The 14,519-nt window shown below is 33.0% G+C and overlaps 2 protein-coding genes and 1 pseudogene across 3 annotated transcripts in view; 2 read left to right on the top strand and 1 right to left on the bottom strand.

Moving 5' to 3' along the window:
• LOC105152417 (uncharacterized) overlaps positions 1–14,519 on the top strand; it is a 274,163-nt gene that overhangs the window by 73,772 nt on the left and 185,872 nt on the right. The gene's annotated exons all lie outside the window — the stretch shown is intronic.
• The window catches only part of LOC105144973 (sulfotransferase 1C4), a 74,067-nt gene that overhangs the window by 23,542 nt on the left and 36,006 nt on the right, over positions 1–14,519 (bottom strand). Inside the window, exons 4-5 of one of the 2 annotated variants that reach the window (XM_087411561.1) lie at positions 4,510–4,636; positions 4,332–4,426 (exon numbers count right to left, since the gene is read on the bottom strand). In XM_087411561.1, the coding sequence (XP_087267687.1) occupies positions 4,332–4,426; positions 4,510–4,636 (222 nt within the window). The remainder of the gene's footprint in view (positions 1–4,331; positions 4,427–4,509; positions 4,637–14,519) is intronic. The other variant, XM_087411562.1, reaches the window with a different exon arrangement.
• LOC147908006 (uncharacterized) lies at positions 911–4,325 on the top strand (annotated as a pseudogene).

Raw genomic sequence — 14,519 nt, 5'->3', positions numbered from 1 at the left:
GACTAATGGGACATGATATCCCCAGGCAATGCTCACATATAATTGTACGGTAAATAAGAACACAGGATACACATCCTATGAGTTACAATTTGGCAGGGATAATCACATCTTCAGTGAAGAAGATGATAGATTATTCCTCCAAAAGCAAATAGACGATCTGTATGTATAGCATGAAAATAAATTGGAAGAGGCACGTAGAAACATACGCAATTATCAAAACTCCAACCTCCAACCTACTAGATCCTATACTCTAATAGAAAATAATGATCTGGTACTCGTGAAGAACTTCAATGCTAAGTCATTCGAATCTCAGTGGAAGGGTCCGTTTCCTGTGGTTCGACATGACTTCGAAATTCATAACTTATCATGTTCGCGAAAACACAGAGATTAAACAGTATCACAGGAGTAACATTAAACCTTTTATTACAGGTGAACAAGATGAATTTATTCTAATCCTTCTTTTGATTCTCCAGGATCATCTTAGTAAAGGGATAGAAAAATATACCGTCACACAACTCAATGACAACGAAATCATTTGAAACATTAAGCAAAATTAAATTGTACCATGAACAGTGGAAAATAGTGATAGGATATGATTTAACAAATTTAGAGAAAAATTATGATATGCTTAGTGTTGCGTATACGAATTTATATCAGAGATATTTTCTTAAGTTGCTTAATGAAGAAAATTGGACTTGTTCCTCTAAACACCGTCTTGCATGGCGACTTATCGAAATAACCGGCGATTTAGACAACATGTTACATTGTATGCATGTTAGCGGGATTTCAAAGAAAGACAAAAATTAAACGCAGGTTATTCTTACTTTGTAAGAGAAATAAGTAAAACATTTGGAACATTATTTGGAACTTTAACTGACACGGATGCGAGTTATTACAATAACGAATTAAATTATATGTTATATTATATATATTATATATTATATATTATATATTAAATTATATCGATCAGAAAAATATTATTCAGTATGTAAAGAATCAAACGAGTATTATTCTTAAAACCTTAATCGGCAGTGGAAAAGCTATCGAAATTACTTCAGTCACGATAAGAAATTTGAACGAACAGTTTAATCGTATTAGAGATTCTAAAGCCAATGAAGCTAATATTCACATAGATCAGACATTATTAAATTTGGACGATGAATTGCAAAAACTAACGGATGATATTAGAAAAATAGAAGAACTTATACATATACTTTCTGACAAAATACCACGTCACGCACGAATCCATCAAAATTTTATACTTCACCTAGAACCAGATTGTATAACAATTTCCGATATTGCAACCTTGACACCCGAAAATTTGCTCAAAGACAAGATTGAAGTTCATAAAATTATTCGCTTAATAGATCAAAAGACTATTAATGAGACATTTATAAAGCACAAGTTAACCGACATACCATTAGATCCAATAACAGAAGTTCATATTAATCCTGAACATTTACAGACCTTAGGAAAAAGTTTAAATGAATTAAACAATTTAGCAGATCGAATTGCAGAACAAAAAAACCTACTATCTGGATGGAGAGATTTATATACTATCTTTATATGGCAAGATATGTAGCCCTTGGCTCTGTTCTGTTTATATTTCTTTATAAGATCGGTCTTTTCTCAAGCATAATTAATTTACTTAAACAATTATTCGGAAATTGTTATAATCAATGTAGTTTTGGAAATCATGCTCCAACACAACATTATACTACTCGCACCCAGCTACTAGCCATGAGTTAGACATATTAGATTCAAAAGTATTAAGACGTTTGATTAGAAATAAAATTTGAATATACATCAAATTTTTTTATAAGGAGGGAGGTGCAACCATTGTCCATATACCTACCTTAGAATTCAACCTTAGAATAATGAAGGAAATTACAAATACGATCTTTTTCTTTTTTTTCTTTATGTTTCACTTCTTGTAACCATTGTCCATTTATCTATGGACAAAGGCCCCTTAGGATAAAATAGAAATAAGACTTTCTAGAAATAAGGTCTGTAACTCAAATTTTCTAGAAGTTTCTAGAAGATTTTCCGACGTCTTAAATAGAGAATTCTTGGCTCAAGCGAGTCAGTCCATTGAGTCTTGCAAGACCAGCTCTCATCTAAAAATCGTTTTTGCGAATCTTAGTGTTAATAAAGTGGATTTTGTATTAAAATTAAGAATAAAGAGTTTTTTACTTGAAAGAACATTATTATGAATCTTACAGTACAATACATAAGCACTTTCGGCAACATTTGACAGTAACGTCATTTTCGAGTTCGGGCAATTCCGTCGCGTTTAAATAATCAGTTGTCCAACTGCGTTTTAAAATTGCTATAGCTCTATAAATATAGAGTATTATGCAAAAACCAAAAAAATTATTCATAAATTTATATGTGCTCTATTGATTGGTATGTTAAAAATGTTACTAAAATCGACTTAAAGACCGAATTGTTACTTGTGCAATTAGCACTCGTGACAAACCAATTAGGATTTAGTAAACAGAAAAAGAACATTCATTCATTTATCTACTTCTCAGTCTACTTGTCTTTCTACGCACACCACTGCATCGATGGTGGTTCATTCTATGGGTTCGTTTACGCAGTAACTACCACAGATGTCATTCGTTTATTCTATCTGCGAAGGCGACTGCAGCGCAGTTTGTCATTCGTTTACGCATGGATGTATACCATCTGCGTAGCTATCTTGGAGGTCCTGTTCTGCTCGCAGTATTGCGTAAATGAACAACAAACTGCGCTGCAGTCGCCTTTGCAAATTGGATATCTTGTTCAATTGGATGTTCATAATATCGCCAGCTATAATAGCCGACTGTATTACTATTATAAAAATGAATTTTATTAAAATATTAAAAAATGAAAGAGTTAAGAACAACTTGTCGAAATCGATCTTACTAAAGTGAAAATAATGCATCGTAAGATATATAAGAATAGAAAAAGTATGAAGTTTGCTAATTTTTTGCGATCAGATTAATCTAAAAATCATACTTTTTGGATGTAGATTGAAAATATCAACACACATAAGAATTATGAACTTTTTATAAATAAATTGTATAATATTTTAAGGTTTATTTAATATTTCGGATTCTCTATTTAGGCCTAATTTCACAACTCACAATTAACTCTTAACCGAGGTCCAACTTATTTTTCATTTCGTTCCAATTCTAGCATTAAAAAGAGATGAGAAATAAGTTCAATCTCAATTAAGAATTAATCATGAGTCGTAAAATTGGCGCTCTATTTTTGAGCACATATGAATAATTTTCGCATACGAAAATGACAGTTTCTCGATCGTGAGTGATCGATTGTACATGGAATTACTATTTCCGTATGCGATATTTGTTCAAGAATAGGATCTCTGGGCCTTAATTTTCAATCAGTTCAGCTTTTTCAGATTTTCTATTGAAAGATATGATTCAACACGATACGAGCAGCTATTCATACAGAGGTCCATTCAGTAAATTCAAGTCATGTGACTAGCTAGATGAGAAAGCAGGATGTGTTATCTACTGCATAAATAAATGCATCCTATATGTTGATGAGTAATACTGATAGCGCACTCCCCAAACGCAGCCTCGGTAATCACAAATGCGCGGTTCGGTTGTTGTGCGCATCACTGATTTAAATAATATAATTATATTTTATTTTAGAAGTTTATAATCAATTATAATCAATTATTATTTAAATTGATGAATGAAATGTACATTAAAAAAGGATGTTAGAAATGGCCGATTTTTGCAAAAAAAAGATGTAAATAAAAGAAATAATATTTTTCATAGATTTTGATTTTCTGAATATAACATTATTAAAAAGTGAACGTGGCGTTTAAAAAACACCTCGAAAATTGAACAAAAACATTGAAATTTCGATAAATACATCTTGTTCATAATTAATTTTCGAAGTATTCTAAACGCTATACACATTTTTATAATTTTATCGTATCCAGGAAGTCAAAATCTATTTCTTTACTTATACCTTCTTGACCACAAAAATCCTTTTTTAATAACCTCCCAGTAATTAAGTGGAAATGAAAAATTTTGATATGGACACTACAAAACTAAATTTTTTAAATATTGCTTTATGAAAATGATCAAAATAACTAATTTTAATTATTAGTTTATATATTTATAAATCATATTTTTTCAATTTATGATTGTGCGTGTGTGTTTGTGTATAAAATTTTGTAAAAATATTATATAATAATATTGTAAAGTAATATCTTTGTATACTGTTACTTTTGTAAAAAAATATCTTCTTGAAAAAAATAATAATTTTTCCTTTTATACGAAAATGTAAAGTAGAATTTATTTCTATCCTACCTTTATTAGATTTTCGTAAAAGAGGAACATCATATTTGCTCTGTGTCTCATCGTCCAAGCTTGTTTCACATGTTCCCAATATGGACTCCATACTGCTGAAATTATTATGGAAAATTAGGTTCTTAAAAAATCGAGAAAAATTAAATTATAACAATCAATAATATTTTTCAAAACTTACTGTGATCATTCATGAAATTATTACAGAACTGTTCGAAAGTTCCCTGATACTGGAAATGTGTTATCATTTTCATGAAATTATACCACGAGACTACTACGTCTCTTGGATTTCTTGCGACGTAAATAATCTAGAAGCAAAAATAACATCTTTGAAAAATGTTATCTGTAGTTTTTATTTTATATATCCTTCCCATACAGCACCGAAAGTTTTTAAAAATATTTGAGAAATATTTCAATTAAAAAATGAAGCATTTCATAACAATTGAAAAATATATCTGCAACATTTCTGAGACAGCTCTGAAATAATAAATTTCCGCGATACTTGCACATGAAACCTTGCTGAAAGGTTGATAAATTGTTACAGAAAGAATCTGAAATCTTTTTGAAATATTAGGTGTAGTAAAAAGAAATCCATTATTTTTCCAATAGATAGCTTCAGTAATCTTTATCTCGTCTACGCGTGATACAGATTACCAAAGCCATCTATTGGAAAAATAATGGATTTCTTTTTACTATACCTAATATTATCAAAAAGTATAAAAAGAAGAGCATAAAAAACCACAGCACAAGTTATAGTTTGTGATATTTAATTATTATTACATTAATTAAAACATTAAACGTTCACACTCATTCAACAGCCACAATCTGGCCATCTTCAGTAATTCAATAATATTCTTAAAACGCAAAGTTACATCTAGTTGACATTAAATTCAACAGTCGGGTGTTATAATCAAATAAAAGTGTTCTTTTCTATGTGAAGATGTTTCATACAATAATGTTACAACGCCATCGTAAATAATCCAATTGTCATATCACGAAAAGTGTAGAACAAGAATTTCCAGATTCTAATTTAAAATAAATTTGTATATCATTAATATCTTCTAGTCGGAATATAAAGAAATAGAATCGTTACCTATTTTACAGCAAAAAAACTGAACGATAAATCTCAAGTACCTCTTTTGCACCATTAGAATTTTGTTGTGACATTATGTGTTGTTATTTGTCATATAATGTATTTTACCACTATTTATATATATGAGTCAACAGTTTAGAAAGTTCTAGAATTATTTATTAAAAGAAAGAGAGATCCTTCTTAAGAAGAGGAAGATAAACATCAAGCAAATTGATTCCGTGTCTTCTTTGCTTATTGATACCTCTTTTGTCTTTTTATATGTATCATTTCCGAAATTCTTCTTTTCATTAATGATTGTTCTGTATCTAAAATTCTTATGTTATCTCAATCCAATTCATGCATCTCATTCAAACGGTGTCGAATCGGTGGTGAAATCACTGAAATTTCGGAAGAAAGTTTTCTTATGTCAGCCTTATGTTCTTTTATCCGAGTTTTTAATTTCCTTTTAGTTTGGCCAACATAAGACGATTCACAGTTTAAACAATTGATTTTATAGACTACTCCACAATGGTCATCCTTAGCAAAGAATCTTTTCCCGTTTTTATAAATGTATTCATTTTATTCATAGGTTTATAAGCTATATTAAAACCATGAACATGTGAAAGTTTTTTGAATTTTACTTTGCTCAAGTACGGTATCATGAAAATTTTTTTCTTAGAATCACATTCATTATTAATTTCTTCGCGATTTTGATCTAAATTAGTTCTATTTTCCAATGTTTTTATTCTATTTTTTATTGTTGAAAATATGAATTTTAAAGGATAACCATTACTTTAATGTAATAATAATTAAATATCACAAACTATAACCTGTGCTGTGATTTTTTATGCTCTTCTTTTTATATGTTTTTCAAAATTATAACCACGTTAATTTTCAAGATGTATTATTATCAAAAAGGTTTCAACTATTCCTAAGTAGTACAGAAATGATATTTAAATATATACTTAAATAATATTTTAATATATACTTAAATAATATTTTAATTTATTATGTCGATATAATAAATTTAAATATTGTTTAAGTATAAATTAAGCATATATTTAACCTTCAACTATATGTCTCGTTTTGGAGTCTTAATTTATATGTCTTAATCCAAGGCTTTTTATCCATGGCTTTTTTTACTGGCTCTGCAATTATCACAAATTTCATTGGGAAATATTTTTTTTCTAATGAAATGCCAGAATATCAAAAATAGAATCGAAATATCAAAACATAAAAAAAGATTTTGATAATAAATAAAAAACAATAATAAGATTGAAAATAAGATCATTTATGTTAGATATATTACTTTAAATACGAAGCGCCACTACGATATGAATTTTAAGATATTGAACTATTATATATATTTATTTAAATAAATTAACTTTCCCGCAATTTTCCCATCTGCATATATATTAATAACCCGAATTAATATATAATAAAATGATTTCGTATTTTCGTGGGAGGCAGTGATACGCAGAGAGGGAGGAAAAGAGACAGAATCCGGACACGATTGCACAACCACGTGTGTGCGATGCTCTGATGTAGGCTAGTCATGAGCGCAGAGTCTCCGCGTTCAACGATGGCGTGTTCGTTTGACGACACACCCGGGTACTTTGAGACTAACCAACAACAACTTATGTTGCGCACTGAGCGCTGAGCGCTGGAGAAGAATAGCGCGAACGCGTAACGAGATACGCATTCGAGGTAATACCGCTTGGTATTATGGAGCCAGTAAACACTAGGGCGTCGCGCTAGCGCTCTACTTGTTGGATTAGTGACTGCCGTGCCTAAAATGTAACGTGATCGCGATGTTCGATAATGATCGATTGGAAAAGAAAAGAAAACGAAATACTAGAAAAGTGACTCCTCGGTCGATTTAATGAGTAGAACTTGAAAAATCGCCATTGTTTACATATATGCTAAGAATTTATTCTTATTGATTACAATTGAGGTTTTTCTCGCGATTTGTTACTAGGGTGAATTAAATATAAACGAGAATTTTTTTATTATTTATTGAACCAGAATAAAAATATAAAGAAAACAAATTATTTTTATACATAGTACCCTGCTACATTAATACATTTTTGCCATCGCATAGACAGTTTGGTCCCGTATAAAAACGAATTCTTCTTCATTAGTATCGTCCACGAATCGTATTGTCCTCCCAATTCTTCTTTCAATGGTCCAAACAAATAATAATTGTATGGAAAATTTGTCTCAATGTGAATATTATTTATTTGAACAGTTAAAAGAATTGGAAGGATTCGAGGACGATGCCAATATAGAGAAATTCGTGCGCAATTAGCTGCAGACACAATTTATTACTTTTTATGAAATCAGGATCGCTAAACTGCTTATCCGCTGGCAAAAATATATTGTAGTAAGGAACTATGTAGAAAAATAATTTGTTTTCTTTGTATTCTCGTCCAATAAATAATAAAAAAATTCTCGTTTATATTTGATCTACCCTCGTAATAATTATTTAAATGTAAAAGCAATGACGTGAGGAATTCATAAGTAACAAGAACAAAGTTATAATCGGAACATAATGTAAGATATTTGTAAATGCGTAAATTTAATAAGTATAGAAGGCGCGATCTCAGAGATTTTTATATAGAGTTATATATATATATATATATATATATATATATATATATATTAGGTGTTGGAATTAATTCGTAGCGTTTTTTAATGAAAGAATGTTATTTATTTCACATGAGCATTAAAAAATACATTAATGAAAGTACTTCCCATCACTTGTAAAACGCTACGAATTAATTCCAACACCTAATATATATATATATATATAAAACATATTATTAATCTAGTTACAATCGATTTGTTTATGGTAAAATGATTGAGTTAGCTAATGTAGTTGTGGGAGTGTGAGTATGTGTGTGGAGAGGAAAGGGTTAACGAGTATGAGAGGCGAGGAAAGTGTTGCAGGAGCACATCGGGATGAGGTGCTTGTAGAGGACGATGTAAGGTGTGAAATTTCCGGGGATATATACAGTGACTAATCTGTCCCCTTCGTTGGAGGGGGACGGAAAGAAACAGAACATCCGATCCCAGTTGATTGGCTCGGGATTCAGTTAAAATGGGAGGGACGGGAGTTGATTCAAAGGAGGAGGGAGTGGTAATCCTTCTTCGTGAGAAGGAGGGGGAGGAAATCGTTCCGAAAGAAGAGGGGAATAACCGAGGATTTTCTGGATAGCAGGATCGATAACAGGAGGAGAGGTGAGAGCCAACGATTGTGTTGGTGAATAGGTCTCGACGAATTGTTCGTCAGTCAATTGTGGCGGCGCGATTGTGGGTGGCCCTGGGGAACGGTTCCGCCTACTCCTTCGGACATAGGAGGTTCGTCCGCGTTTCCTGATGGTACGCACTACGAACCGAAGGGTTAAAATTGACGCGTGTTCGTTGGAAACGCGTAAAAATGTATTTAAGAACAATGAGTGTTTTTCCATGCGGGGAAATGCGAGGGTGGACTGGAAATAAATGCGACTTACTATTAGCTGACCCAAGATATCGGATAGGTTCTAGGCGAGTGGCCAAGGAGATCTGTCGTCAGCGAAGAGCGTCCGAAGGACAGTCGCAGTGGCGTATGGCTGGTAATTCCAGTTGCGATTTGCTCACAAGTTCGTACTCGGATGGAATTGCGAACTAGCGTGATTAGCGCGGGTTCCAATAATTTCCGCACTGTCCGAGACAATGAGTTAACTTGTAACTGAACGCGAACTTCACTGATGTGGATCGGGTGATTCAAAATTTCGTACTGACGCTCTGCGCTTCCGCGGGACCTCTATTTATACACCGAAAAAAGGGCGTTGTGCCCTTTATCTAGAATGCAAAAGTTGCAATGTCACGCGAAATTTACGATTTTTATAGCGTCCTATCGTTGTTAATCTAGAGTACATCATTAGAGTAGTTTCGAGAAGAAAAGAAGTGATTTACGGTTTTCTTTAAAGAGCCAAAATTGCTCCATGCATAACTAGATTTGCGTGCAGGGCTACCATTGTCAGTCGCGAGTCTGATCTTAGATAACGCTCCCGTGAGAAGTTATCCCATGCATTTTACGATTTTTTAAGCGCAATTTTTTAAGCCTGTTTTTCTAAGATGAAATTGTTAGTCAGTCTCAGATGACAAAGCCTAGATTTTTACTATTGCGTGACTTCGGTGCATTTATAATGTCTTTTGCAATTTTGTCTTTTTTCGGGCCTGCATTAAGATTGTTATTCTTTCCGGGTTGATTGGCATTTACGAGTTTTCGCGGAGGTCCCTGTCCGGTCCCTCTTTTCAATTCTGTCAGATAGTTATCAGAATGCTTCGCTCAAGTCTTGCTGACGCCAATCATAGACGCGATGTGGAGCCGAAGAAAAGAATCGCGGCGTCTGACGTAACAGAAGAAAATACGTACAATTTATGAGTATTTAAGACGCGATACGCGAAAATGATAAGTTTTAATACGAAACACGTAAACTCATAAGAGTTAATGGTGCGATGCGCAAAAATTATAATATAAATTACTATATATTGATGCCATAATGTGAAAATATAAGTATTAATGCCGCAACGTGAAAATATTAAATAATAAATGCGGCGCGTAAAATTTACAAGTCTTGAAAGCTAGGTGCACGAAAATTCTAAGTATTTTTATAGAGTATAACGAGAAATAATATAAGTTCTGCGTGCTCCTGAATTCTCGACAAATTCTGGAGAATAAAAACCGGAATCCTGTGTAGGATTGGTTTATATACGCATAAAGGGATGACGTTTTGCGGCAAAGAGGGTTTCACGATCATGCATCGATGTCCTGAGCATTATTTTGCAGTGTCAATGATTGGAATTTGCCAGATGGATTACCAATTAATTAATGTCAATATTTTTAGTGACTGACATCGGGGGATGCTATCCCAATACTCTCTTCCATTTGGGGCACTCGTATTTGTTTTAACTACATTTGCAAGCACTCTTTAACATAACTAGTTTTTACGCATGTGTTTCATGTATTCGTCGCTCGGTTCGTGAAAGTGACAAATATTGCTTTTAACTATCATATTGTTAATTCCTAGCAAGGTTTTGACTGAACTGAGTACTTGCTTACTCATTTGATTTAGTTTACCCATTCGAGCGTCAATGATTACAATACAAAGATCTTCATAAGTTTTTATACATGCGACTTGTCGTTTTGTGTGATTTATAAATTAATTATTGATTTTGGAATAACACGCACGCACGAAATAAATATTTAAGCAAGAAGATCTATGTACTGCCATTATTGTAATTATAATTTAATAATTTGGTATAGCGCTCGCTGCATAAGAATATTCACGGTATTCACGCAGTGAGCGCATGAATGCAGCGGCTTGAAGCCCGATGTTCATGATACGGACTTTATTCGATGTCGTGTATGATTCATCATACGCGCTTTCGCTCTCGAGCAGCCGGCTCATCAGCTGATGAGTTTTGACAGCCGGACGTTACAATTTCTCAAAAATAGTAATTATACTGCCTTAACTATTTTGATTAATTAATCATTAATCAATTATTTAAAAAATCACACCCGCAGTTTCTACACAATATTATTCATATACAAAAGTTTTTCGCAATTAAAGTAGAAAAAGTCATAATAACACCAAAATAAATCAGTTAAACTGAATCGTGATTCATCAAAAAAATTATTTTTAATAAATATTTTAGAGTTATTTTAATATCATAATGATTTTTTGATCTGTTTAAATGTTTTTCAATTTGCATATGATAGATTTTAAAACATTTTATATGACATATTGTAGAATCCTTTTAGAATTATTGCACATGAGATGTGAAACGTTGAAACATTTCTGAAAATTTTCCGTAATAATCAGTGCTGTATGGGTTTTGATGTATGAATTGAGATAAAATTTGTTTACAAACTGGAAAGATCGATAAGGCCTGATTTTAACTCTCCTCAAATTTTGATGCGTCTCTTCAAAATACATTTTTCAAAATAGGTTACATTCATCTTAAGTATTTTGAGCTGAAACGGACATAATGCACGGTGCCATATATACCGCAGAAATTCATTTTCAATGTGACAGGTATTATCGAATTACTTTAAAAAAACTAATTTTTATTATTCAGCAGAATGATCGAAATCATTTCAAAAAGATAATTTTCTCTGCATTTGATGCTGACAGTTTTAAGCCTGTAGCATTGTGACGTGATAACTTTTGTCAATCACTGTTGGCGGTATTTCCATGAGGATTTTGCGTCCTCCCGGCTCGGTGGGCGAGTATGCAAGCGGATGCGCGTACGAGCGCACATGCGAACGTGCGCTAATCATTCGCTTAGTTAATTTGTTTGTTGAGAAATTATTCTTTTAGTTAGTCTCCCATCTATCAACAGACCGTGCTCAGTAGCTGAACAATTGTTTTGTAATTTTGTCGTCTCACTCATCATTGGAAGAAGATAGATCATTACACAAAGAAGGACGAAAGTACGATAATAGGACTCGGACATAGGTCATATGATTCCATATATTTTTATATCACGCTGCCGTTCAGATCCTTGTTGTAGCGTACGCAAATTACAGGAATAATGATAGAAGAAAAAGGAATAATGATAGAAGAAATATACGCCAGATGACCGAGGATACTGTTCATCGGAAGTATCCCTACACAGAACCGGTGGCGGAGCTTTCCTAGAGCTAGGAGGCTGCTGAGGACATTGGAACCTATTTTCAAATCATATTACACAAATCATATTAAAGCGCAAGGATTTGTGGCCCGCGAGGACCTGTGTGATTCGCGAAGCTACATGACTGATAAGGGCCAATCGGCGTGTAACATGGCCTCGATTAAAGAAGGGCCGAATGGCTTGCGTGAATCTGCGGAAAACTCCCGATCGGCACTCGTACTATGACCGAGCCAACGAAAACTGTGAGAAGACACGATCTCCTAGGGTTACTGGTTATCAAAAGCAAAATTTAAGATAGTCATTTCAAATTTATCGCAGAGTTCGAGAAATGAAACATGGGTGAAACGAACATTGCCCTTATAAAGTCGCCAATCGCGAGATTCTTAGCGTTGGATAGATTGCGCGTGAAAACTCGAAAAATTTTGAGCGGCCGATCTAATGGCTGCTGTGTAAATCAGTAAATTGTGAGTCACCGTTCACCCGAACGCCTTTTCTTTTTGAAAGAAATATTATTTGCCGAACGTTCATCTCCTTGTTACAGTCGAGTTACTTAATACTATTTCAATTGTATATTAGCCAATCAAGACTTTCGTTGATTGCGACAACCGAATAACTATAAAATCTGTATCTTTTCCGATTCGTGCCGACGTAATCTATAACGGTAACTTAATTCTGGTAACTTAATTTTTTTGTCAGTATGCGAACTCTCTATGTACCAGCGATAGACTTTATTCCGCGCTTAGTTGGGAGAAAATTTTCTTGTAATCTTTTGGAAAGCCAAGATTTATTGAGATCTGATGCGGTTGTCTAATCAGTGTTAATATCAATTTGATTATTGTTTCCCGCGAATGCTGTAAGACCGGGCTTATTAAGCTATTTCTGAAAGTTTCCACATAACAATATGTCATCGAAAAGATTTCTGAAAGACATCTCATTTCGAAATCTGAACTTAGAGAAATATCTAAAAGATCACATAAAGATGTCAGAGTGTTATCTAATGCACCGTTTTTTGAGAACAGAAAGATATCACAAAATGATATTATCTAAAAGATTTCTTAAATTGCACAGAGAAGTTTCTAAAAGATCACATAAAGATATCTAAATGTTATCTAATGTGCCGTTTTTGAAAGCAGACAGATATCACAAAAATAATATCTAAAAGGTTTCTTAAATTACATATTTTTATGATATCCAGAGTATATTAACATATAGAGTTCGTATTTATGATATCTAAATATAAAGAGATCTGTTATATGTCAACATATAAATTTCTTCAAAAAGAAGGTTTGCAGGTTATTATATTGTGATCCATTTTGCTAATGCATTTTGTGAATTGACTTTGCCATTCACGTCAGGGCGAGAAGTGTACAATATCAGTACAGATATGTATCAATGCTCCTTGTCCTAAAGTAAAGTGAACGGCAAGAGGTTCACGAAAAGTTTACATTACCAATGAATCACGACGGTGATAACCTGTAAACCTTTTGACATTTTTTTATCAGATACTCATGAAAACATCAAAAGTATTATATAAATTTCTTACATATTATTGTGTAAATATTTCTTAAGGAAAATAAATTATGTCCCTATTATAATGTAATAAACATTTTGAAATTTATTTTCATAATTGTTATTGCACATTAAAAATCCTCAAATTATCAATTAGAACTTTCTTTAAGGGGGTGCTGGAGTAACGGCCGAACTTAATCGAGGTCGATAAAATCGATTTTGTACCATCCGCTTATGCCCTCTGGCGGCTCAGACTCTCAAGCACTGTGAATGCTGTGAGCACTCACGTTTCCATCTGTTTCCGGCCACGCACCATTTTCAGTCGCTCGGTTTCAGTTTACTCACATGTTGTGTGTAAGCATTTAAACAGAACGCAGTCTGAAATATGATTGCGTTCTAACTCTTACGAAAAAAAACCCTCAATCTATTATATTAACACTCAAATTTAGATGTTTACCATCAAAGTTGAGTGTTAACAGTGTTAACTGTCAACATTGGGTGTCAATTGAGAGTAACCATAAATATTCGGTGTTACTTCGATACAGACATTCAATATTGAGTATCAATTAAACATTGAGCATTAATGTTGAGTGTCAGTTGAATGTGACCAAAAAATTCGATAAATAGTTTGACGTATATATCATATTATACACCGAATTCGATGGTAATATCCAAATACGATTGTCCAAATACGGTTTACTTGACACTCAATAGATGAGTATAAATCTTAAAGGGCTTAGTCCCGATTGCACCAACCTTACTTTGATTTTAAAAAAGGCTTGAAACTCTCTTTGTTTCTGCCTCTTTTTCGACTTTAAAACGAGACAGAGAGAGTTGTTAAGTCTCACTTAAAGTCGAAGTAACATTGGTGCAACCGGACTTTAATAATTTTTGAGTGTCATTTTCAAAATTGAATGTAAGTGTCACTT

This window comes from Acromyrmex echinatior, chromosome 11 (genome assembly GCF_024713525.1).
Source record: "Acromyrmex echinatior isolate Ae372 chromosome 11, ASM2471352v2, whole genome shotgun sequence".
Lineage (NCBI taxonomy): Eukaryota > Metazoa > Arthropoda > Insecta > Hymenoptera > Formicidae > Acromyrmex > Acromyrmex echinatior.
Note: the sequence above shows the minus strand (reverse complement) of the source record. Positions and strands in the feature narration are given on the sequence as shown.